The sequence below is a fragment of the Entelurus aequoreus genome, linkage group LG11 (genome assembly GCF_033978785.1).
Source record: "Entelurus aequoreus isolate RoL-2023_Sb linkage group LG11, RoL_Eaeq_v1.1, whole genome shotgun sequence".
NCBI lineage: Eukaryota > Metazoa > Chordata > Actinopteri > Syngnathiformes > Syngnathidae > Entelurus > Entelurus aequoreus.
In genome coordinates, this window is record NC_084741.1 from 42,281,943 (window position 1) to 42,309,789 (window position 27,847).

The following is a 27,847-nucleotide window of genomic DNA, read 5'->3' on the forward strand; positions in this document are numbered from 1 at the left end:
ATTCCATTCAATTACCTTGACCTTCTAACATAACAGTAGAGGAAACATTAAAACTGCAAAAAAACAAAACAATTTTAGCCAGCTTTATTGCTTAGTGAAAACAAGGATTTTATAATTAAACAACAAACGTTATCACATCTTTAGTATACAGTTACAACAATGGTTGGCTAACATCTAAGCTGTTGGTAATCCTGGAACAAATGCAACTTGTGCAGATATTTAATATATCGTTCATTTTTTTGTTTTGTTTTTTACAACCTCACCACTTAGTTTTACCGCGCAGAACTTTGACACAAACTTGACCACACTTGATCGTATATTTGAAAATATCGTTTTAGATAAAGGTGTGGCACAAATGACATTGTATTCCACCTCCAAGACTTTATCAGCAATTGTTGTGTTTATAAAACAGCCCGTGTTGTGTTCACGGTTCCTTGCGGGGACGGAACAAGGGAAATGTGTCGTCACTTTTACCTGGAGGGCGAGAGTTCATTGCTGCTCGGCGGTGAACCTCAGCTTGGTGCCCGGCCGGTGACCCTCTGGCTCAGGGTGGATGCTTCTGAACGTCAAGTTGATGCGCGGGCCTCGGTCATGGTACTCTTTCGCCACCTGATGCTGAGACATATACCGGTACCAAAAAATTAGGGCGCTCCATTTTTACGTGCGGTCTCTCTAATTCTTGTTGGACAAACACTGTGTGCCTCAGAATTGCCAGGGGACGGTTGCGGTCATTTTCAGCTGGTTTAGCTGTGCTAGTTGCTGCGTTTCAATGGTTTACTGGGATGTCAAAATCTTCGAGTTCCTAGTCAGAGGTTTTACCTGGAACACACCTCGAAGTCGATCTTTCTACTTGGAAAGTCCTCACCATACTTGGCTTTCAAAGATGGCTGCTCTGAATGTAAACAATAATAAAAGCTCCTGTAATATCCGTTATTAGGACTTCTGACTAGTTTTTGCCACACAATGACTAGGGTTCAGATTTGAATCAATACCGGCAATCAAACCATTTTTGTGAGTGTTAACAAATGTTTGTTCGTAAAATAACATTTTTTACGTAACATTTAAAAATGAGTTGATTATAGAAACTGTGCTGTTCAGTTGTGATATTTCTTATTACATTTGAGTCTCACTTGCAATGCAGTTGCACTTTCAATACTTCAGATGGTAGTACTGTATAGGCCAGGGGTGTCCAAACTTTTTCCACTGAGGGCCGCACATGGAAAAATTAAAGCAAGCGGGGGCCATTTTGATATTTTTCATTTTCAAACCATAACAAAATATGGATTTTTTTTTTTTTACCTTTAGGGCTCCTGGGGACCATAAAGGGTCTCAGTCATTAAAATGTTAAAAATAAGTCAAATTATTTTTTATTTTAACGCTTACAGTAATTCTCTATATCAACTTCAGGTTGATAAGAAGTAAAAAAAAAAAAAAAAAAAGGTTTTATGTCTTTTTTGTCAAAGACAACTTGGTTTTTTATAGTAAAACTGAAATATGCCGTTTTTAGTAATTAGAGCCATAAAAGATCAATAATGCAGGACACCATTGATTTTAATTCATTATTATTTTCGAGTAATCACAGTGTAAAGATAAATAAAATCCCATTAAATATATTTGGGATCCAAAAGGTGCCCCACTCATAAAGTGATACATTAGTTGTTGTTTTTTACTTTCAACACTTAAGTTACGAGATCAACTTCAGATATACTGTATCTGTCGATTTTACGTTTGAACTTTTTTTATTGTTTGTTTTATGCTCTTTTGTCAAAGAAAACCTGATGTTTTTATATGGCAACCACACAATATATGTAATATTTTTTACAACACAAAACATTTTAAAGTGACATTTTTGAAGTAATTGGAGCCTCAAAAATAATTCATTATAACATTGATTTTTTTGTCTTTTTTTTGAGCAATGGCAAAAAAAGAAAAATTAAGAAAGACAAAAGAAAAGAAAAAAACAGCCTGCATGGCAGCTTTGTGTCAACATTGCAACTTTTCCTCGTTAGATTTCACCTCATTCCACTTTTTTAAAAATGTTTTTAAAAAAAATTGCAATAGCTGCTCGCTGTACATATCCTACGAAGTCAGACCTACACTGTTTCAATGTCCATTTCTCAGATTATATAATTGTTAATGACTGAAGTGCTGATAGCAACCAAACCTAAATCCCCCCCCCCGCCCCAACCCCCTCCACATCCCACCCCCCGGATTGTAAATAATGTAAATAATTCAATGTTTATACTCTGATGACTGTATTATGCTGATAGTATATATTTGTACCATGAATTGATTAACGTGGACCCCGACTTAAACAAGTTGAAAAACGTATTCAGGTGTTACCATTTAGTGGTCAATTGTACGGAATATGTACTGTACTGTGCAATCTACTAATAAAAGTTTCCATCAATCAATCAAAAGCATTTCCAGAATGTGTGGCGGGCCTGTAAGCAATTAGCTGCGGGCCGCACTTTGGACACCCCTGCTATAGGCCATCCATGGTATGTTGTCTAACTAGGAAGTAGCTTCTTCTAGGAAGTTGAATGTGTTATGTTACGCCCTATAAAGTGTTTATACTGTAAGTAATAGGCTTATTAAACACCAGCTGTTTGATCGTAACGTTCATCTTTGGAGGTGTTGAAATTGCCATTTAAAATCATGAATGCTAACAGTAGCCTCTCTATGGCAAATTCAATGTAAATTAGCATCAAGCTAGTGCATTTTGAAATTGGGCCTTACTTTCCATTGGAGCGTTTTCTACCAAGCGTACTTGCTTTGCTGGTGTTGAAAATTGAAACTTGAGTGATTGTTTACGTGAGCCGCTGTTTCGTGTGCAACTGAGGTATCGAAATAAGGCACCATTTCATATATATATATATATATATATATATATATATATATATATATATATATATATATATATATATATATATATATATATATATATATATATATATATATATATATATATATATATATATATATATATATATATATATATATATATATATATATACACTACGCAATCAAATGTTTAAATACACTTGTAAAGAACATAATGTCATGGCTGTCTTGAGTTTCCAATAATTTATACAACTCTTATTTTTTTGTGATAAAGTGATTGGAGCACATACTTGTTGGTCACAAAAAACATTCATGAAGTTTGGTTCTTTTATACATTTATTATGGGTCTACTGAAAATGTGACCACATCTGCTGGGTCAAAAGTATACATACAGCAATGTTAATATTTGGTTACACATCCCTTGGCAAGTTTCACTGCAATAAGGCGCTTTTGGTAGCCATCAACAAGCTTCTGGCAAGCTCCTGGTTGAATTGTTGACCACTCCTCTTGACAAAATTGGTGCAGTTCAGCTAAATTTGTTGGTTTTCTGACATGGACTTGTTCCTTCAGCATTGTCCACACGTTTAAGTCAGGACTTTGGGAAGGCCATTCTAAAACCTTCATTCTAGCCTGATTTAGCCATTCCTTTACCACTTTTGACGTGTGTTTGGGGACATTGTCCTGTTGGAACACCCAACTGTGCCCATGTGCTCCAATCACTCTATCACAAAAAAATAAGAGTTGTAGAAATTATTGGAAACTCAAGACAGCCATGACAGTATGTTATTTACAAGTGTATGTAAACTTTTGATTGCGACTGTTTATACACACACGTTTTTTTTTCTTCTTCAAAATCTGTCCTGTCCAGCCACTTTAGTAAATGTTTGAGTAGAATTTTATTAAACAAAGCCTTTAAGGAGGAATGTAGTTAATCATAGAGCTGGCACCCAATGTTATTAAAAAGGTATTGATTTTTAATCGAGAATCAATTCTGAATCAAATCGTTACCCCCAAGAATCGCATCAAATCAAATTGTGTGGTGCCCAAAGATTCACAGCCCTAATACTGACACTATCTCTCCTGTAACGCCCTTCCATCTCCACTTCTTAAAGTTTACTAAGCACTTATATCTTGGGGTTCTTTAAAGCTAGCTTAGCGGTTAGCTTTGCTAATAGCATGTCTCCTCCTGGCTTGCTCTTGGCGTGTAGCAGGTTTAGCCTTGTCCTCCAGTGATAATACTACTGTATTTTTCGGACTATAAGTCAGTGATTTTCATAGTTTGGCCGGGGGTGCGACTTATACTCAGGAGCGACTTGTGTGTGAAATTATTAACACATTACCGTAAAATATCAAATAATATTATTTAGCTCATTCACGTAAGAGACTAGACGTATAAGATTTCATGGGATTTAGCGATTCTGAGTGACAGATTGTTTGGTAAACGTATAGCATGTTCTATATGTTATAGTTATTTGAATGACTCTTACCATAATATGTTACGTTAACATACCAGGCACGTTCTCAGTTGGTTATTTATGCGTCATATAACGTACACTTATTCAGCCTGTTGTTCACTATTCTTTATTTATTTTAAATTGCCTTTCAAATGTCTATTCTTGGTGTTGGGTTTTATCAAACAAATTTCCCCAAAAAATGTGACTTATACTCCAGTGCGACTTATATATGTTTTTTCCTTTTTCATTATGCATTTTCGGCCGGTGCGACTTATACTCTGTAGCGACATATAGTCCGAAAAATACGGTACATGATATTGACATTCAAGATAAGCAATGCAGTTTATTTGCCACAATGAAGGTGAATATTAGTATCTTGGGGAAGCGGCTCCACACTGTGTGTGGAACCACGTAATTACCTGCTAGCGGCTTGGGACTGAAAATAAATACATCGTTGTGGGTCTGGGTTCTTACGGGTTAAGAGGTGTATCCCCACACTTTTATCAACATCAAGTGCGTGTCAAAATGAGGAGAGAGCTGAAACAAATGAAGTCCCGTCAGACTGAGTTAAATAATGAGCGGGGGCTAGTAAACGTCAGTGTGCGTTGCAGGTGTCTTTGTGAGGTGGGAATCATGGGCCGCGTGACCCCTCCCCCTCTCGGCGAGACCCTAAAAGCGGAGTTAAACTTTTGTTGCGACGCCGAGGGAGGCGCGCCATAAAACACCTGTGACCTTCTCCTTTTCTCTCGTTTCGACTCCCTCAAAGTGCAACCCTCTGTGTTCCCCCCTCGCTCGTTTTAATATTAAAGACAAGCGGTCGTGTAAATCCTCGTCGCTCAGACAGCGTGGCGGCCATTGTTGCGTGTGTGCGGGAGAATCAGGCCGCAAAAACAAACTCTTACATCACCTTTGACAGATTTTTCCAACAACATGTTCAGGATTGTTTGCCTTGGCGGAGGTCTGAGCGCGACTGAGTCAGGAAGTATGCTGAATCAGGGTGACAGGTGGAGCCTACCTGCCAATCGTCCTGTGTGGCTCCGTCCATTATGAGCAGCGTGCCGTGATCCAGAGGAACCCTGATCTGCTCCACGTACGTGTAGTCACCGTTCTCCTCCTGTAACGTCACAAATACGATGCATCCCACACACACACACACATAGATAGAATCATCATCATGTGTTATAGCACAAGCTATCAATTACGCAAGATGAACTGACACTTGTGCTTCTTATGCCTTCAAACAAAAACAATACACAGCGAGCGGCAAACAACTGTTAATGAGAATAAAGTGGGTGTCATGTTAAGTCACGTTACACAACTTAAAAGGTAAACAAAGGGAGTTAGTCATTTTGGGCTATTTCGGGACATGAATTAAACGCTCATACGAACAAAAACCTGGCTTATTGTCCTTTTTCACGGCAAAGTTGAGATGTATCAAGAGTGAACTGAACGTAGTGGTGGATATCTTGGCAACAGACAGAGGGTGGTCGTTTTGATTTTCCCAATGTAAAAAGATTCAGGCAAGGACAGAAAAAAAATCCCTTTTTCGCAAATACCTAATGCTTCATATTCATGAGGGACGTCTATTAGGGCTGTGAATCTTTGGGCACCACGTGATTCAATTGGATTAAAATCTTGGGTGGTAATTAGAGATGTCCGATAATGGCTTTTTTGCCGATATCCGATATTCCGATATTGTCCAACTCTTAGTTACCGATTCCGATATCAACCGATACCGATATATACAGTCATGGAATTAACACATTATTATGCCTAATTTTGTTGTGATGCCCCGCTGGATGCATTAAACAATGTAACTTTACCATGAATTGATTAACGTGGACCCCGACTTAAACAAGTTGAAAAACTTATTCGGGTGTTACCATTTAGTGGTCAATTGTACGGAATATGTACTGTACTGTGCAATCTACTAATACAAGTTTCAATCAATCAATCAAAAACAAGGTTTTCCAAAATAAGACAAACAGCTTCAACTCCAGTTACGGAAAAAAATGCCAACATGGCACTGCCATATTTATTATTGAAGTCACAAAGTGCATTATTTTTTTTAACATGCCTCAAAACAGCTTGTAATTTGGGACATGCTCTCCTAATACCCACTACAACTATGGGAAATACTATACTTTGACTTTCACAAAGTGCATTATTTTTTTAATTTTTTTAAACATGCCTCAAAACAACAGCTACAAAAACAATGAAGGCACACAGCTTCAGTCCAGAGTATACTAGAGCATACTTGCCAAACTTGAGACCTTGAGGTGGGGGGGCGGGGTTGAGGTGGGCGGGGTTGGGGTTTGGGGGGGGGTGTATATTGTAGCGTCCCAGAAGAGTTAGTGCTGCAAGGGGTTCTGGGTATTTGTTCTGCTGTGTTTATGTTGTGTTACGGTGCAGATGTTCTCCCAAAATATGTTTGTCATTCTTGTTTAGTGTGGGTTCACAGTGCGGCGCATATTTGTAACAGTGTTAAAATTGTTTATACGGCCACCCTCAGTGTGACCTGTATGGCTGTTGATCAAGTATGTCTTGCATTCACTTAGGTGTGTGTAAAAGCCGCATATATTATGTGACTGGGCCAGCACGCTGTTTGTATGGAGGAAAAGCGGACGTGACGACAAGTGTAGAGGACGCTAAAGGCAGTACCTATAAGGCACGCCCCCAATATTGTTGTCCGGGTGGAAATCGGGCAGCACTAACTCTTCCGGGACGCTACAATATACACCCCCGCTACCAACCAACCCCCCCCCATCTCCCGAATTCGGAGGTCTCAAGGTTGGCAAGTATGCAGATAAGAGTGTTTTGCATCTTTCCCATCATGCATTGCAGGGGATTTAAATGGGTGTAATTGTGCTTGAACATTTTTTATAATATCTACAATGTTCAGTGAGCAGGTTGTGTTACATGTGACCATGTGAGTGTTGACTTTTTGTGTTAGTTTATTTGCGCCATGAGTGGGAAAGGTTGTTAGGATTGGGTCATATACACAAATGCTGTACTGTAAACATATCAATGTGCAATTCATGGTCATTAACCTATATTACACAGGTTGTCCACAAGATGGCGGAAAGGTTGCAGCAATTATACTGTCAGGTATTTACAATGACCTAAGGTACCTCACGGGCCAGATTTTTTGTTAAACTCAAGATATTTCGCAGGCCAAAATAAACAGTGAGTCGCAGTTTGGACACCCCTGCGTTAGAATGTAGAGATGGTAAAAAAAAGTACTGTAGTGTTGTGGTTAAACAGACTCAAAACCTTCTTTTCTACAACAACAGTAACTTTGCAAAAGTTCACATGGTCAACGAAGAGTGCGAAAACACGTTAATAGACTTTGTGAGCGTTGAAGCAAAGACGAGACTGACCGGAGGCGGCTGCTTGCGGAGGGAGAAAACTCTGGTGTCGCCCAGACTCAGCGAGGCGATGGTGGGCTTGGCACCCAGCGAGGCCTCGTCGTCGCTGTGCCAGCCGATGCTGTCGTGGCCGTCCCGATACAGGTTGCACAGCAGCGAGTTGAAGAGGCGGCCGCTGACCTTGGTGACTGCTTCACGAAGGGTTACCAGCAATGGATGCCACTGTGGGGGAAGGAGAGATGATGAGAGATGTGTGTGCATCATGGCGTGCACTGGGAAAACTCACAACCTAATCAAGTAAATATATTTCTAATTTCTAGTCAAAATATCGAAACCAACTGAAAACAAGTCACAATAGTAGTAGTAGTTTTTTTGGACATGTTCAAAACAAATAAAAATAAATGAAATAAAATAAAATAAATTAAAAACAGGAAATAATCTTGATAACATTACAGTAAAGTACAGGAATATAAAAAAATACAATGAAAACACAAACAAATGAAAACAATACACTATTGTTAGGGGGTTATGTTTTTTTAATTTTTAAAGAAATACAATCATGTGTGCTTACGGACTGTATCCCTGCAGACTGTATTGATTTATATTGATATATAATGTATATATTGTGTTTTTTATGTTGATTTTATAAAAAATAAACAAATAAAAAAAACAATTTTTAAATTTTTTTTTAATTTCTTGTGCGGCCACGGCCACGGACCGGTACCGGGCCACGGACCGGTGGTTGGGGACCACTGCTTTAGCACAAAAATACAGTACAATATACACATATATAGTCACATGAATAAAAGTACTAATTGACGGTAACACCAACCAACAACAAGTAAATACCTACCCAAATGATTGTAATAATAATAATTATTATTATGTCAACATTTTGTGGTTGTTAGGAACCCTCATTCTTGTACATATTGAAAACCATGTCTTTGTATCACTTTTTAATATAGAATTAAGGTTGGTTATTCTTTTAACTCAGCATTCAAACTTTTCCTGAATAGTTTTTTTTTCAGTGAGACATAAGAACTTGTTTTTAAGCAATAGATCTTCTGAAGGGAAAAAAAGCTACTTTTCAGCATCACATGTTTGTTATAAGACACAAAACTTCACAATACTAGCAAGTAGAGCCAATAATACATTTTAATTGTTTTTAAAGCTTAAATATAAAGTCTAATTTCAAGAAATTTACCAAGGCAATTTTGACTTTAACTTTAACTTGACTTGTTGCATTGGTCATTTTTTTTGCTCAATACAAGCAAAAATAACTTGTTTTAACTCTCTTTAAAGGGCCATTTTTTCCAGTGTGACTGCTTAGTGGAAGTTTTTTTTTTTAAACGTATACTGCGTACGGAAATTTACAAAATAAAATTAAACGATGCAGTGGCCACATTGATACATTTTGTACATTTAAGATGCTTGAATCCAATGTAAGTCAGTAACATGCTAATCTATCCAATGAAAACATTTTAGTTTCATGTTAGGGCGATTTTTATATTTTGCATTTAGTGAACAGCTAAAAACGAGCCGTGCGATAGAATTGTGCAAAATTAAAATTTTTGATTTTTTAAGTCTATTCATTTTGAAGAATAGACTTAACTGGAATTTAAACTGAATTGTCTCCGCCCCAACAGGATGTGGCATTGGAATGACAGGAAGCACAATTAAATTGATGGCAATTCAGAGAAATTCACAATAGCTCAGTGACAGAAATAATTTGTCACATTTAACAAAGTTTTAGACTTTAATACTAGTACACAATTTATTTATATTCTATTACTATTTACCCATGCTATTTATAACCGACTCTACATCCTATTTTATTTACAGTATATGATTATGTACATAATATTACTATTGTAGTACTTATTGGGCAAAAACTATGGTGGCCTGGAAGTGCAAAACACTTTGACATTTTGTGAAACAACTTACAATTTCAGAAACACACACACAAAAAAAATATATATATACAGTATATGAAATTGTGAGTCGTTTTGGCTTTTGTTTTTGTATTTTCTGAAATTCTAAAGCATTTTGTTTTTTGTTCATTTGTTTTCTGCAATCGTATGTTGTTTTGTGAAGTGAATTACATTTATATAGCGCTTTTCTCTCTTGACTCAATGCGCTTTACATAGCGAAACCCATTATCTAAGTTACATTTTTAAACTAGTGTGGGTGGCACTGGGAGCAAGTGGGTGAAGTGTCTTGCCCATGGACTGTGACTAGGATGGCAGAAGCGGGGATCAAACCTAGAACCCTCAGGTTGCTGGCACAGCCGCTCTACCAACCGAGCTAAGCTCGGTTTTGGCTTTTGTTTTTGTGTTATTAAATTTACCAAGTGTTTTGTTTTTTGTAAAATTGTAAACTCTTGCGTCTTTTGTTTATGTTTTTTCCGTAATTGTAATTTGTTTCATGAAAAGTTAAAGTGTTTTGCACTTCCAGGCCACCGTAGAAAACTAGGACGTCAGGCACTGTATTTTGTGCCATTCATGTGTGCTGCTATGACAATAAAGTTCCTTGAATCTTGAATTGCCCACCGTTTTGAATTATTGGATAAAGTGAAGCATTCCGAGAAATTAGGTATTTTTTCCACCATATTCCATAATTAAAAAGTTACAAAAATATAATGTGTACAAGAGGTTCATGGTATTAATATTTATAATTAAAAAATGTGTAAAACAGTCATGTATGGAAGTGGTCTCGAACACCTAGGTTTGGACCAGGCTGCAAAAAAAAAAAAAATGTATTTGTTGTTTTCCGGGTATGTTATTTTGAAAAAATTCCCACTTCCACCTATGCATCACTCTAGTGCACTCTAGAGCCTCTTCCATCATTGCGTGGTTACGGTAAGCTTGCACTAACGAGTTGCAAGGACAAGGGTCCCACTGAGTTTATTTTGCTGTGATACTACTGTAGTAATTGGTCTGACACATGTACACTGTAATAGTTTTAGTCAGATTATTACATCACTTTGGACACCCTGCCTCGTGCAACGCAATGATTAAACAGGGGAACAAGGCAGCAAAAGATATGTCTTGTTTGGTTCGTGAATGGTGTGAGACGAGGGCGTGTCCAAGCCATGTCATACCTTTGTGTTGGCAGCCATGGTGGAGCGGGCGTACGTGTACGGCAACTCCCCGAACCAACAGGTCAGCCTTGGCTCCATGTAGGCCTCGCCTGATGTAAACACACATTGAAAACACATTATGGAGGAGTGCGAGCGAAACAACAACTTGAACTTTCTTCACATCAGGGGTGTCCAAAATGCAGCCCGAGGGTCATTTGTGGCCGGCAGCAAAACATTTTAAGAGCCTGCAGTACATTCAAAAAATACTCTTACAAAAAAAAACATCAAAAAGTGGGAAAAAAAGGGCAAACTGGTGAAATGTAACGAGAAAAAGTTGCAATGTGGACTTTAATAACACAAAGCTGCCATGCAGGCTGTTTTTTCTTTAAAACTATCATGGCTCCAAAAATAATAATGACTCAAAATCAATGTTGTTATGAATTATTGACCTACTGAAGGCTTCAAATACTTCACATCAAATATTAGAATTTGAAATTATTTTTTGGGGGAAATATTACATAGGTTTACCATAAAAAACAATGTTTTCTATGCCAAAAAGGGCATAAAACAAACAAAAACATAAAAAAATAACAAAAACTTATAATCGACAGATAGATCTGAAGTTGATCTGGAGATTTAAGTGTTGAAAGGAAACATTAAATAATTGTTGGAATTTTGCCTATCCTTCACAATCTTTACGAGACAAGAAGACAAAAGGGTTTTAACTTTTTTCCCTTTCTAAATTATAAAAATTGGCTCATTCTAGGTATCTAGCAATGCAGCTAATGGGAGCGATGAATTCCACCTCTAAATCACTTTAAACATGCATACAAAAACCGTCAACAATACTTCATTTACGTTCTGTAACCTGTTTAATACCCAAACTGTAGCGACATTGATATTGTAAGAGCAAACAATGAGGAACTTTTTTTATAGCGTAGTAACACATCGGCAAGAGATAATCTAGCTTCTACAGCAACACGAAATGCGTTTGAGTTTGTAATGCACAACACTGCAACAGGACACCAACCTGTACCGAGTGAAAAACATGAACAATCATATAACAGTATCTGTAAAGTATTAGCCCGCATTTCATGTTTTCTTTGTACACAGCTAGCAAGCCAGACATGTATGTACCGTACTGTAGTTGTAATAACACGCAATGCGTGCTGCGTTAATCATGGTCTGTTTGGTCTAGGTGGCCGGGGACGTTTCCTGTTGATTTTGGGTAAGCACTCCATTTATGTCGAAATAGCTTGTCTCCAAGTTCTATATTTATAGTGTCAAAATTGCTTTTATCCCCCTCTCCCGGCTTCCGTCTGCTCCAACTTCTCACTTTACCATGAATTGATTTACGTGGACCCCGACTTAAACAAGTTGAAAAACTTATTCGGGTGTTACCATTTAGTGGTCAATTGTACGGAATATGTACTGTACTGTGCAATCTACTAATAAAAGTTTCAATCAATCAATCAAAACTCTTCCTTCGCGCTCACTTCTCTCCTGAAGGAATCAATAAAGTACTATCTATCTATCTATCTATCTATCTATCTATCTATCTATAAGTGTATGGTTGTGAATCCTCAGTTCCCCAAAAATAGTCGTCTTTGTTGTGTGTTACCAAGTCTGCCATGATTAGAACACACTCGTGTTTGATTCCGGAAGTCCAACCAATGTTGCCAGAAGTCAGACGTGCGCTGCTATGGAAACAGAAATCAATGCGCGGAAAAAATCAGTTCCGGAAATGATTAAAATGATCAAATTATGGTAAATATTGTACATATTACATATTGTTGTGAACGTGCCTGTTACTACATGATATATATACTTGCAGTGTGTATAAAACGTAGGAAGGTTTTGAAGTTGTTTTAGAGGGCTGTGAAGGCTACAATGAGGAGTCCTGTTAGCCAAATCTTTCAAGCGTTTTTTTTATCATCTTTAAGTCGTAAAAAAATAAGACGTGTGTTCTTGTCTCTCATAATGATTGTGAACGATAGGCAAAATACCAAAAAAAGTGCAGTTCCCCTTTAAGTCTCCAATTACTTCACATCAAATATTCCGCTTTGAAAAATGTTTGGTGGAAAATGTAGCATATTTTGTGCTTTTCTTTCACTCCTTTTTTTCCTTTCCCCATAAGGGCATTTTAAAAAATACATTAAAAAAATCTAACTTTTTATCAACAGATAGATCAGTTTTAAGAATTGGAACAAAATCAATTAATATATGACTTGTTTTAAACATTTTTATGAGTGAGACCCCTATGGGTCTTCTGGACCAAACTTGAGGGAAGCCTTAAAAGTTAAACAAATCGATATATTGTATTGGTTTTGAAAATGAAAAATATCAAAATGGCCCCTGGATGCATTCGTTTTTCAGTGTGAGTCCCTTAAAAGTTTGGACACCCGTGATTTACAAACCCTCTTTCCATATGAGTTGGGAAATAGTGTTAGATGTAAATATAGATGGAATACAATGATTTGCAAATAATTTTCAACCCATATTCAATTGAAAGCACTACAAAGACAAGATATTTGATGTTCAAACTCATTAAACTTTTTTTTTTTTTGCAAATAATAATTAACTTAGAATTTCATGGCTGCAACACGTGTCAAAGTAGTTGGGAAAAGGCATGTTCACCACTGTGTTACATGGCCTTTCCTTTTAACAACACTCAGTAAACGTTTGGGAACTGAGGAGACACATTTTTTAAGCTTCTCAGGTGGAATTCTTTCCCATTCTTGCTTGATGTACAGCTTAAGTTGTTCAACAGTCCGGGGTCTCTGTTGTGGTATTTTAGGCTTCATAATGCGCCACACATTTTCAATGGGAGACAGGTCTGGACTACAGGCAGGCCAGTCTGGTACCCGCACTTCTTACTATGAAGCCACGTTGATGTAACACGTGGTTTGGCATTGTCTTGCTGAAATAAGCAGGGGTGTCCATGGTAACGTTGCTTGGATGGCAACATATGTTGCTCCAAAACCTGTATGTACCTTTCAGCATTAATGGCGCCTTCACAGATGTGTAAGTTACCCATGTCTTGGGCACTAATACACCCCCATACCATCACACATGCTGGCTTTTCAACTTTGCGCCTACAACAATCCGGATGGTTCTTTTCCTCTTTGGTCTGGAGGACACAATGTCCACAGTTTCCAAAAACAATTTGAAATGTGGACTCGTCAGACCACAGAACACTTTTCCACTTTGTATCAGTCCATCTTAGATGAGCTCAGGCCCAACGAAGTCGACGGCGTTTCTGGGTGTTTTTGATAAACGGTTTTCGCCTTGCATAGGAGAGTTTTAACTTGCACTTACAGATGTAGCGACCAACTGTAGTTACTGACAGTGGGTTTCTGAAGTGTTCCTGAGCCCATGTGGTGATATCCTTTACACACTGATGTCGCTTGTTTACGTGCAGTGATTTCTCCAGATTCTCTGAACCCTTTGATGATATTACGGACCGTAGATGGGGAAATCCCTAAATTCCTTGCAATAGCTGGTTGAGAAAGGTTTTTCTTAAACTGTTCAACAATTTGCTCACGCATTTGTTGACAAAGTGGTGACCCTCGCCCCATCTTTGTTTGTGAATGACTGAAAATTTCATGGAATCTACTTTTATACCCAATCATGGCATCCACCTGTTCCCCTGTGGGATGTTCCAAATAAGTGTTTGATGAGCATTCCTCAACTTTATCAGTATTTATTGCCACCTTTTCCAACTTTGTCACGTGTTGCTGGCATCAAATTCTAAAGTTAATGATTATTTGCAAAAAAAAAACTTATCAGTTTGAACATCAAATATGTTGTCTTTGTAGCATATTCAACTGAATATGGGTTGAAAAGGATTCGCAAATCATTGTATTCCGTTTATATTTACATCTAACACAATTTCCTAACTCATATGGAAACGGGGTTTGTACATCAACGCTACAGTGGAGCACATTGCTCATTCTGACAGCCTGTGTCCATTTTAGGAGAGAGCAACTGTGTCTCCCACCGCTGGGATGTTGTCCACACTCGGTGTACTTTGGCCAGCCCACATGTACAAGAACATGAAGAAACCCAAACAAACACTTCCAAGCAGACGTCACGTTTTTTTTCTTTCTTTCTTTACTACTCCAGGCCTCTTGAGATAATACGTACAAACATTCGCGGTCATTTATCAGCGGACAAAAGCCCCCAGTCTTTCCATAAAAACACGATTGGGGCTCCAATTTAAAGCTGCGATGGAAAATGTGAGTCAGCGTGCAGGAGAGTCTCTCAGAGCCAAGCAGGACAAGAGATGCACAGATTTAACTGTTGACTTCTTTTTACATGACAAAGTCACAGCCTTGTGCAAACTTTAAGCGTAAGCCGTGTTGACGCATCTACTTTTTTTACTGCGGGGTTTTCCACTAAAAACTACGACACTCAAATACTAACACAAATTACTCATCTTACTCTTGATTTTAATCGTATACAGTAATTATATATAACCTACTTACGGTTTAACAGGATAAACCATGTCAAACGATATGAAAGCATGTGATAATAACAAAGATTATTATCAAGGCTTATTACAAAAGCAAACACTAACCAAATATACTCCAAAAGAAGGGACTCATGAACTCATGAAGAAAAAATGTACATACAAGAATGCAGTGCTAATATAAAAATAAATATAAACTAAATGCATAAGAAATAATAATTTGTTTCTCGAAACAAACTGTCAATTAAATGTAAGTGCTTGACCAATTTAGTAGAGATGTTCGATAATGGCTTTTTGCCGATATCCGATATTCCGATATTGTCCAACTCTTAATTACCGATTCCGATATCAACCGATACAGATATATACAGTCGTGGATCTAACATATTATTATGTCTAATTTTGTTGTGATGCCCCGCTGGATGCATTAAACAATGTAACAAGGTTTTCCAAAATAAATAAACTCAAATTATGGAAAAAAATGCCAACATGGCACTGCCATATTTATTATTGAAGTCACAAAGTGCATTATTTTTTTTTAACATGCCTCAAATCAGCAGCTTGGAATTTGGGACATGCTCTCCCTGAGAGAGCATGAGGAGGTTGAGGTGGGCAGGGTTGGGTGGGGGGGGGGGAGGGGGGAGGTCGCGGGGTTGAGAGAAAGGGGGGGGGAGGGGGGTAAGGGGTAGCAGGGGGAGTATATTGTAGCATCCTGGAAGAGTTAGTGCTGCAAGGGGTTCTGGGTATTTGTTCTGTTGTGTTTATGTTGTGTTACGGTGCGGATGTTCTCCCAAAATGTGTTTGTCATTCTTGTTTGGTGTGGGTTCACAGTGTGGCGCATATTTGTAACAGTGTTAAAGTTGTTTATACCGCCACACTCAGTGTGACCTGTATGGCTGTTGACCAAGTATGCATTGCATTCACTTGTGTGTATGAAAAGCCATAGATATTATGTGATTGGGCCGGCACGCAAAGGCAGTGCCCTTTAAGGTTTATTGGGGCTCTGTACTTCTACCTACGTCCGTGTACCACTCCGTACAGCGGCGTTTTAAAAAGTCAGAAATTTTACTTTTTGAAACCGATACCGATAATTTCCGATATCACATTTTAAAGCATTTATCGGCCGATAATATTGGCAGTCCGATATTATTGGACATCCCTACAATTTAGTCATAATTCTTGCGCTTAAAAAACTTCTCTATGACTTTAGCTCCAGACTTCTTCTGTTTATTATCGTCATTACTGCCACAAGTGGTGAAAAAGTGAGTACCATGCTGAGAAACACTGGGTAAAAGTATTTATTAAGTGACCTCAGTCTAAGTGTATGTAGATACGTGGACTGTGCACTGTGAAATCCATCAGCACGACTATCCAACTCGAGTGTAACTGCAGTATAAAAATATCATGAGCGCGAGTTTGCGGGGGCTTCACGTTTCAGCGTCTTGTTTCTAACGTCTACTTGACCCCTGAGGCCTGAGCGCCCACCTTGTCTAACGTTGGTCTTCTGGGACCAGGGAAGCTCTGCCAGCAGCTTACTGAACATCCAGTCGGCTTCCTGGGCGGGAAGAAAGCCTGGCAGCAGCCGCAGTCTGGACACATGATGTACAGTGTACACACACACACACACACACACACACACACACACACACACACACACACACACACACACACACACACACACACACACACACACACACACACACACACACACAGTTCAAGAAAGACGGCCTGAAAAAGTAATACCCTTCAAAAGATAGAAAAGTGTGTTGACACATCTTGTAAACATTTTGTATAATTTGTTTTTAAAACTTGGGACAGTTTAAAAAGGAAAACAACACAGGTGACCATCTCGGACTGGAAGCCATTTTTTAATTCATAGCGTTCTTGCTTTGTGATTATAGATACCGGTACTTTTGTGTGTGTTCAACTAATAATATGTGGGCAGTGGGCGCGGCGCCGCTGCTGCCCACTGCTCCCCAAGGGGATGGGTCAAATGCAGAGGACAAATTTCACCACATCTAGTGTGTGTGTGACAATCATTGGTACTTTACTTTAAATGTTTAATTGTATAATAATATAAGCCCATTTTTAAATGTAACATTTAACATTGAGCTGATAATGAAATTAGTGCTTTACAGTTGTTATATCTTGTTTTCTTACTCGTATGAGTCTCATTTGCAAGTATTATATAGTGGACTTTGCATGCAGTTGAAATTCAAAGAATTCAAAGACAATAGATGGCAGTAGTGGTGTGTTTTCGTCATCAGGAAGTAGTCTTTGCCATTAAAGGTTTTTTTTTCTACATCTAAAACACTTGTGGTCTACATAACATGTAATGGTGGTTCTTTGGTCAAAATGTTGCATAGATTATGTTTTACAGACCGTTTTTACGGTACTTTCTGACCGTTTCTTCCGGATGCGCTGTTTTGTTGGCAGTCTTATTGACTTGGGGCGGCGTGGCTCCGTTGGTAGGGCGGATACGCCAGCAATTTATGGGTTCCAGGTTCGATCCCCGCCTCCGCCATCCTAGTCACTGCCGTTGTGTCCTTGGGCTAGATATTTTACCCACCCGCTCCCAGTGCCACCCACAATGGTTTAAATGTAACTTAGATAATGGGCTTCCGTATGTAAAGCGCTTTGAGTCACAAGAAAAAAAGCGCTATATAAATGTAATTTACTTCACTACAATGGCGAACTCGCACAAAGCACTTTGGGTAAACATATACCATATATGGATAATCCGCTGACGTCACCAATGGCAAAAACTTCAACAAATGGGGCAAATTCCAGACGGCTCGTTTCTTGGAAGAATGAAGGAAGGCACGATTGTTTTGTAGATATCTGCGCCATGCCCCCACGGTTTGATTTCAAATTTGCGGAACTTAAGCAGATCTTAAATACGACAGATACCAATAGGTAGGAAAAGTTAGTTTTGCATAATGGAGTACTTTAAATTGAATGTGCAAGCATTGTCTTGTCCTACAAAGTGTTTATGGATAGATGGATGGATGAATGGATGGATCTTTATCGTCATTGCACAAGTACAATGAAATTTTACTACTCTAGGGATGCACAATAACGAAAATGTTAACCTATTCCAATAATTTCCAGACCTTTACAACTGATATGTATTTATATATATTTACACAAGAAATAATTCAACAGTTCACCCTTATGCCCAAAATGTATTCACTCTACCAAAAATATACATTCTATTGTAGGGAATATGATAATGTCAACTGACATTTCTGTAGATAATTAACTATATTTTGAGTACGAATACTCTTATCAAGGCATTCAATCCATCGCAACTTGACTGTTTGGTTTGTCTTTGAAAACAATTTGCCTCTCATCTGAGTAGGCTTCATCAGTTCACGCTCATCGACTTAGATTGGTCAGATTTAGTCTAGCGGCTGGTGCCAAAACCCCAAATTTATACTCCAAAACCAGGAGGGTGTGCCTGGGCAAGGATGGTTTCGCCCTATCATAGTGAGAAAAACAACTGTTTTGATGCAAACAAGCAATCCTACTGTCAAAGCTAACGACAGTCGTTGAAGTGTAAATTCCCTTTGTTAGCATTGAGGTATTGTGTGGCAGAACGATCGCTGTGGATCAACTACTACCAGTCCAAAAAAGTCGGAATCATTGACATTAGCATTCCATTCAGTTGTAAACAAATGGCACACATTTGTTGGAGGCTAAATCGCAGAGTCTTTTAGGAATGTTTGAAAGGACAGTGTTGTATGTGGGAGACAGGTGGTGTCGCAGACCGCCTCTTCTGTTCAGGGATGGTTTCTCAATGTTGACATAGATGGCTTCCCTCACTCCTCTTTCGTACCATCCGTCCTCCCTGTCCAGAATCTGTACATTTTTGTTCTCACAGGAGTGCTGTTTCTTCCTGAGGTGCAGGTAGACAGCTGAGTCTGGGCCTGAAGAGTTTGCCCGTCTATGCTGTGCAATGCGTCGGCTTAGTTGTTGTTTTATTTCCCCAATATATGAATCAGTGCATTCATCATTACACTGGATAGCATACACCAGATTGTTTTTGTGGGTGTGGGGTGTCCGGTCTTTAGGATGCACCAGTCTCTGTCTCAGGGTGTTGCCTGGTTTGAAGTGTACTGGGATGTTGTATTGGTTAAAAATTATTCTAAGTTTCTTAGATAGACCTGATACGTATGGAATCACAATATGTTTGCGTCTGTCACCTTTTTCCTCCTCATCCACTCTGTTCTTGTTATTTCTGGAACTGGATACACTTTTCACAAACGACCAGCTAGGGTAACCACAGGTTTTTGAGGGCTTCTCTCAAATGCCTATGCTCTTTCTCTTTGGCCCGTGGGTTGGTATGAACATTATCAGCTCTGTGTTGTGGGGTTCTGATAACGCCCAGTTTGTGTTCCAGTGGGTGGTGTGAGTCAAAAAGTAGGTATTGATCGGTACGTGTGGGTTTTCTGTAAACCCCGGCAATGGAGGCCCCTGTTCTCTCCAATGTGGACATCACAGTCCAAAAAAGGCAACTTACTGTCTTTAACATCCTCTTGTGTGAACTTGATGTTTTTGTCCACTGAGTTAATGTGCTCGGTGAAGGCTTGCACTTCTTGGTTTCTGACTTTCACCCATGTGTCATCCACATATGTGTACCATTGACTTGGTGCTTTCCCCTAAAAGAGCTCAGAGCTCTCTCTTCCATGTCCTCCATGTAAAGGTTTGCTACAATGGGGGATACAAGTGATCCAATGGCACAACCATGGTTTTGTGGGTAAAACGTTCCCACTTCGTATCAAGTGTTAAGGCGAAGTTCCAGCAAAGTTCTATAATTTTGAGTCGTGCAAACAATTAAAATCATTACATAAAGCAAAACTATTTTGGAATGTGTTAATATTTCAACCTGTGAATTATTTTATTGATACAAGCAACTCAAACATTCTGAATTTGATTTTATAAAATAAAAATAAAAACTCCCTCTCCAACACAACATACATAAATGAGGCCACCAAAACATGTGGAGTCACATGTCTTATGGACAAAAATAAAATAGATCAATTCATACTTGTCCCTGACAGTAATAGAATGGTAAAATAGTGCAATAAGTGCTTGCTCTTTCGAAAGCTAACATAAAGAAATCATGGTTCAAATAGTAAAGTGCATTTTCTCCACTAAGAAATCATAAAAAGTAACAAACAGTTACTTGTGCCTCCAGATAAACCATGAAGTTAAACATAAACAATTACTCATTTTGTCATCAAGTTCTTTCGCCCTGTTGTCTCTTATTTCAAACGGTTGCTTTTTTTCAAACACTTTCTCATCAGTCCTATGGCTTTACGTTTGCTGTGGTCGCCGCTAATAACTATGGGTCTAGGTAGAGCAGCACAGACAGCTTTGTTCCTATTCAAAAAACCTTCACGGTGATGAATTTTGAGGTGATTTATCAGGTTTGTTATGTTGAAGCTCATCTTTTTGAATCTCCCGGTGGAATATTTTGAACAACACATTTTGCAAACTTCGAGTGAAATGTCTTCTTCCGACAAAATAAAGAAAGCCCACACCAGTGACTGCCGCGCCATGATATTTGTTTTTGTACACGACAGGCCGCGCACACGACCATACCGTAGGGGAGGAGAGGCAAAAGCCACAACCAAGAGAACAACGACAAACAGGAAGATGATAACCCTTTGTTATAATCGGCTCATTTTACCGGTTGATTTTTCATTATCGAAATGATCGATGTGACATCATAATTGCCTAGTATCAGTCGCCGTTATTATCGTGCATCCTCAGTTTATATTGTAAGTATTGCACTTATTACACATCAGCTGTTTTAATTGTACCGTGCATCTTAGTTGTAGTGGTCAATACCAAATTCGGAGATGTTAAAATAAAGAGTATGAAATAATGAATGCTAATCAATAGCATGTTTGTCATCCACCCTCACTATGTGAAATACAACTTAATTCAATATTTAGTATTTATTCTTTTAGAATTCTAATATTTATTAAGTAAATTGTAAACAAATTGAGAACAGGAAGTGAACAAAAGCGTTAGCAATTGCTATGAAATGGAAAAAGGGTAGGATTAAATGAGCTCTGCTTCTTCCCACTCCTTTTCAAACATGTTGAAAAGAGAAACTGGGAATTGTGATGTATCAGGTTGTAATTGTATGCAACTATTAGGGCTGTGAATCTTTGGGTACCACGCGATTTGATTAGATTCTTGGGGGTAACGATTCCATTCATCAGAATCGATTCTCGATTCAAAATCTATAATTTTTTAATAACATTGGATGCCTTTTCTATTATGATCTACATTCCTCCATAAACTAGATAAGCAGCTCTGATCAATGTCTATATAGAGAAAACTGGTTTTGTTTCATAAAATTCTACCCAAACATTTAATAAAGTCAAATACAAATAAGGCAACAAGAGAAGTATCCAACTCTTCTCTTTTCTAAAATAAATCTGTACAGCAAAAACGCATCAATAATATAATTTGCCGGATTGGCTTGACAAACTAGATTGGAGAAAAATTTTAAAAAAATGCATTTTTGATTTTTTTTATTGATAAAGAATCGCACTCAATCTGAAAATCGCCTTAGCAACTATGTATGTTCGAAATAAACTTAAACCATAAACCCTAAGTGGGTAACAATTTATAAATACATGCTAGTAAAGCAGTCCTTATCAACGGTACGATACCTTTGCCCTACAAGAATATGATGAAGTGTAAGTAGCCCTTGGCTTTACATTAACTACAGTGGGACACGAGGAAAGATTGGTGTGTTTTCTTTAATGTTGATAAGGATACAATGTTATGCAGAAGTGTACTTATAACAATTTTATAGACTACTGATACAATTTATTGTCGTGTTGGAGAGTGGTGGGGCGAAATACTTTCTTCTTCTAAGGGAGGGCATAACAGAAAATAACTGAGAAGCAGTGTAATAAAGCATAATAATATAGCTGCATTCATGTACACAACGGCGTGGTGTAGGTGTAAAATGGCGCTGACCTGTGGGCTACCGAAACTTGTTAAAATATAATGATCATGTGTCATGACCGGAATGACAAGAGGCACGCACTGTGGATGATGTCGACGCGCCATTGCAGGACCACCTGCCTCATCTGAGACTGTTGGTCGGGATGACCCAGCAGACGGAAGTGTAGTTGTCACGGTAGCCGGACGACCAGGCTAAAGGCTAGACTGTGACTTTACTTCCATCTGTTCCATCAATCATCTTTCATTTTCATTCATTCAGTACGTTTAAAAAGTGTGTCAGGCGTATTACGGGACTTGTATCAGAAATAGGCATTTTATGAGTAACACTAACTGTAAACTGTATAGTCCCAGATGTTTAAACAAAATGCCTATTGTTTAATAACGGCATATTTTGACCTGCATTGAATTGTTTTTGCATGTAATTAAGGAAGCCAAAGGTGAAGAATAATAAATAAAATGGCATTCGGATTCATTTTGTGTGTTGACACCCCTGGCCTACACAAACTACAATCAATGTGTGTACACTGCCATCTACAGGCCATTAAACACAACTACCTCTCCCTGATGTGTAGTTTACACTTTATTCCCTTCTTTCGACTAAAGTCTGAGTGCCATTTTTTTTATATTGTTAGTGAAATTACTTTTACTGACCTGGAGACTCCTGATGGTCCATGGCTGATCTCATAATTGCCTTCTTGGCTGCGTGAAGAACAAATAGTATTCCTCCTGAGAGCAGTGTTACAGAAAAGTGACGAGCTCGGTTCAATCGGGCACTTACTCGATAACTTTCTCAGGTGGAACCTCTCGAACTGGCTGTGAGGAAGGAATAATTCCTTGTCAATCCCAAGTAAGTATTATGATTTTCTCATGTTGTTTAATGATAAAGGTCGACCTTTATGGGCTGGTGAAACTCAACATTTCCAGAGGTTGCCTGCGGACGAACTCCCCAAGAAGCGGGAGCCGGAATGGCACTTTGGGAACGCTCCGTGTTCGGAACCACACCTGCATGAAAAGGATAAATGTGAATGATGTGTGGTTGGATGTGTCGAGGAAAGAGATAGGGAGCATATTTGACACGGATAATGACATAACAAAAAATAACACAAACTTTAAAACTAGGGATGTCCGATAATGGCTTTTTGCCGATATCCGATATTCCGATATTGTCCAACTCTTTAATTACAGATACCGATATCAACCGATACCGATATCAACCGATATATGCAGTCGTGAAATTAACACATTATTATGCCTAATTTGGACAACCATGTATGGTGAAGATAAGGTACTTTTTAAAAAAAATAATAAAATAAGATAACTAAATTAAAAAAAAATTCTTGAATAAAAAAGAAAGTAAAACAATATAAAAACAGTTACATAGAAACTAGTAATTAATGAAAATGAGTAAAATTAACTGTTAAAGGTTAGTACTATTAGTGGACCAGCAACACGCACAATCATGTGTGCTTACAGACTGTATCCCTTGCAGACTGTATTGATATATATTGATATATAATGTAGGAACCAGAATATTGATAACAGAAAGAAATGGGGGGAGGGAGGTTTTTTGGGTTGGTGCACTAATTGTAAGTGTATCTTGTGTTTTTTATGTTGATTTAATAAAAAAACAAAAAAAAACAACAAAAAAAAAAAAAACGATACAGATAATAAAAAAAAACCGATATCGATAATTTCCGATATTACATTTTAACGCATTTATCGGCCGATAATATCGGCAGGCCGATATTATCGGACATCCCTATTTAAAACCCTTAAATGACCTGCTGGTCTTGGTTGTCTGGGTGGTGGTTTGGCCCAGGAGCCCTGGACTCTGGCACGCTGACGTTTATCAGACATCACATCTGCGTGAGGAGTTTACAAAGGATGAGACTTCCACCTCCACATAAGACAAAACAAAAGTAAGCTCTCATGATAATACATATAATAACTTGTGATGTAACGGTATTGGAGACACCGCGGTATTGCGGTTTCAAAGTCTTTACAATAACGCCGTGATGTGTAACGGTGTCAAACCAAAACGCCGTAAGCAGGAACTGAAGTGTTCATAGTAGATAAGAGGAATTGGTTGGGTTTTTTTTTGGGGACATTTCCTGAAGATTTCATCAAAATTTGTCCAAAACTGATAGTTATGTTGCTGACAAACACACAAACAGACCCTGGTGAAACCATAATGTTTTTGGCGGAGGTAAGAAAGTGCGTTCTGCAAGACAAAGCGCGCCACTTTTGTCTTGAGCCTTTCCACGGCGACACAGCGCCAGCCGGTCACGTCGCACTGAACGAAAGGAAATCACCCCAAAAAAATTACACTACAGGAAATATGCGGAAACTGAAAAATTACTTGATAAATCCTCAATCTATCCATCCGTTATCCACCGCTTGTTTCTCTCAATGTCGCAGAACCTATTCCAGCTGCACTTGAGCGGATGGCCGGGTACACCCTGGACAAGTCGCAACCTCATAAATTGTCACCCACAAAAGATATTTGAAGCCAGGGAAGCCAAACATAATAATAATAATAATGGAATAGATTTATATAGCGCTTTTCTATCAACTCAAAGAGCTCATAGCACTCCACATTCACACTTAGGTGTTTCGGTTTGTGAGGTATTTACATTATTAAAAGTTATATAGTTAGTTAACTTTTCTGAGAAACACTAAGGGGAACATTATCGTTTTACACTGAATGTTTACATTGACACTTTAAAGACATCAACTGTAAGTCTTTTTTTATATTTGCTTGAAACAGTGGATGTCCCTGCACAATTGTTTTGTTTTGCACAAAAGTGTTGGTTGCACTTTATTCAAATAAGATGCATTTGTCATTAATAATTGTTTATTTGCTTCTACCCAGAATTCATTTATATATAATGCCCTTACAAGAAATAACCGGACGACAGGAAACTTCACCTGCAGTGTCCAGTGTACGGTATGGTATCTATTTTACAGTCACGCTGGTTGATTTTTTGGGCTAAAAAGTTACTGAATCGATTTTAACTCACTGAATTGTTTTGTATCGTATCGTTATCAATGGCGTCCCTGAATCAGCAACCTCAAACTATGATTTGAATCGAATCATTACAACCCCAGTGCAAGAGTTTGTTTATGTATGTATGTATGTATGTATATGTATTGCTTTTGCACTATCTTGTTCAGCTCATTAATTTTTTATGTTCTTTGTTTTTTTGCTCTATGCTTTTTTAACCTGTAATGCACTTTGGTTCAATTTAAAAGTTGTCGTAAACGTGCTATATAAATAAAGTTGACTTGACTATTCCAGCAATTAGATTTACAGGGTGAAACTAACATATGAAATAGGCTCATAACATGCAAATCGAGTTATTTCAAGACTGATTTTGATATAAATGATTTTGATTATAGTTTACAGCTTATGAAAACCTCAAATTGAAAATTTCAGAAAATGTTGGGCTTTTAAAAACTAAACCATGATCATCAAAACTATAACAAATTCAAGTTTGACATATTTCACTTCGTATGTAATGAGTTTAATTACACTATATTGCCAAAAGTATTTGACCACCCATCCAAATGATCAGAATCAGGTGTCCTAATCACCACAGGTGTATAAAACCAAGCACTTAGGCATGGAGAGTGTTTCTACAAACATATGTGAAAGAATGGGCCGCTCTCAGAAGCTCAGTGATTTCCAGCGTGGAACTGTCATAGGATGCCACCTGTGCAACAAATCCACTCGTGAAATTTCCTCGCTCCTAAATATTCCAAAGTCAACTGTCGGCTTTATTATAAGAAAATGGAAGACTTTGGGAACAACAGCAACTCAGCCACCAAGTGGTAGGCCTTGTAAACTGACAGAGAGGGGTCAGCGGATGGTGAAGCGCCTTGTGCAAAGACTTTCTGCACAGTCAGTTGCTACAAAGCTCCAAACTTCATGTGACCTTCCAATTAGCCCACGTACTTTACGCAGAGAGCTTCATGGAATGGGTTTCCATGGCCGAGCAGCTGTATCTAAGCCATACATCACCAAGTCCAATGCAAAGCATCGGATGCAGTCGTCACTGGACTCTAGAGCAGTGGAGACGCCTTCTCTGGAGTGATGAATCACGCTTTTCCATTTGGCAATCTGATGGACGAGTCTGAGTTTGGAGGTTGCCAGGAGAACGCTACATTTCGGACTACATTGTGCAGAGTGTGAAATTTGGTGGAGGAGGAATTATGGTGCAGGGTTGTTTTTCAGGAGTTGGGCTTGGCCCCTTAGTTCCAGTGAAAGGAACTTTGAATGCTTCAGGATACCAAAACATTTTGGACAATTCCATGCTCACAACCTTGTGGGAACAGTTTGGAGCGGGCCCCTTCCTCTTCCGACATGACTGTGCACCAGTGCACAAAGCATGGTCCACAAAGACATGGATGACAGAGTCTGGTGTGGATGAACTTGACTGGCCTGCACAGAGTCCTCAGCAATGCGTTTTCGGAAGAATGGTCGAAAAATCCTATAAACACACTCCGCAATCTTGTGGACAGCCTTCCCAGAAGAGTTGAAGCTGTAATAGCTGCAAAAGGTGGACCAACACATGATATTGAACCCTATGGATTGGGAATGGGATGGCACTTCAAGTTCATATGTGAGTCAAGGCAGGTGGCCAAATACTTTTGGCAATATTGTATTTTTAACATATTAGTTTCACATTTGAAATTGAATTGCTGAAATGAATAGATTTTTACACGATATTCCAATGTTTTGAGTTTCACTTGTAGCTGGAAAAGGATGAAAGCAAATTGAAAATATTCTATGAAACAGCTTGTCAGGCAAAGCCAACCGATGCCAGCATGTTCGATCACTCACCTACCAAACTCATTGGCGTTCGAGTTTTCTGGCATCTTTATTGATCCCCCTTGCCTGCCACAGCTTGCTAGCTAAATAGCAAACTCGCCAGATATATCCGCCGAGCTTCTGCTTTCCCCACTAAATGACTTTTTACAACAATGACATTAAAAAAAAGAAGCAATGTGGTTATGGACTAGTCCTCAAAGGGACACAATTATCACCCTTTAACAGCCTGAATATATCTGCTATTATTTTTTCTTGAAGGGATTAGTTACAATTAAGTAGGTGACACTATGGCTGTGTTTCAAATTATAGTTTCAACAAAATCGTTGTAAAAGTGTGAATATTAAAAAGTACTTACCTATCTTTACATATAAACATTATAATACTGCTGCTGGAAAAGAGGTAAGTTTAGTTCGAGAACATGAGGACCCGCAGCCATGACAGGCGGCGTGTTACACCAAAATAAACACCAACCGGAAATGAGATTGTGGTAATTGGTTCCGGTTGTATCCTATAAATGCAATTTATTTCTTGCGCCTGTTATGGCTAAAACTGTTTATAAAAAGTGCCCAAATAAAAGCACAAAGCCTGTGCGAAAAATTGTTACAAAAGTGTAAATTGTCACAACCACTCGTTATTAAAATGTACTTACTCATCTGGACAAATTAACATAAAAATGCTGCCAGAAGGCAGGTTAGTTTAGCTCGTTAACCTGACAACACCAGCAGCCATGACAGGCGTGTTATACCAAAAATAAATAGCAACCGGAAATGAGATGCGGATTTTTGTTTCCGGTTGTATTTTTAATTT

The 27,847-nt window shown here is 38.4% G+C and overlaps 1 protein-coding gene across 2 annotated transcripts; it reads right to left on the minus strand.

Annotated features, from left to right (window-relative positions):
• alkbh3 (alkB homolog 3, alpha-ketoglutarate dependent dioxygenase) lies at positions 1-27,761 on the minus strand. 2 transcript variants are annotated; one of them, XM_062064261.1, is made up of 10 exons: positions 27,690-27,761; positions 23,991-24,071; positions 23,102-23,211; positions 22,988-23,022; positions 22,861-22,908; positions 16,702-16,805; positions 10,767-10,855; positions 7,679-7,888; positions 5,314-5,412; positions 1-615 (listed from the first exon to the last, which is right to left on the minus strand). In XM_062064261.1, exons 1-10 carry the CDS (start codon positions 27,691-27,693, stop codon positions 490-492), a joined length of 906 nt encoding a protein of 301 aa, XP_061920245.1. In that variant the 5' UTR covers positions 27,694-27,761; the 3' UTR covers positions 1-489. The 2 variants fall into 2 exon arrangements, with proteins under 2 accessions (XP_061920245.1, XP_061920246.1); XM_062064262.1 differs by lacking the exon at positions 27,690-27,761 and adding an exon at positions 27,396-27,552.
• Positions 27,762-27,847: the final 86 nt, after the last annotated feature.

Bases quoted from the DNA above. Each gene is read 5' to 3' on its own strand.
- alkbh3 (XM_062064261.1), bottom strand. The intron at 16,806-22,860 runs GTCAGTAAAAGT...TCATGTGTCCAG, and splicing joins GGACCATCAGGAGTCTCCAG to ACTGCGGCTGCTGCCAGGCT. The intron at 616-5,313 runs GTAGGCTCCACC...TATATGTCTCAG, and splicing joins CCACACAGGACGATTGGCAG to CATCAGGTGGCGAAAGAGTA.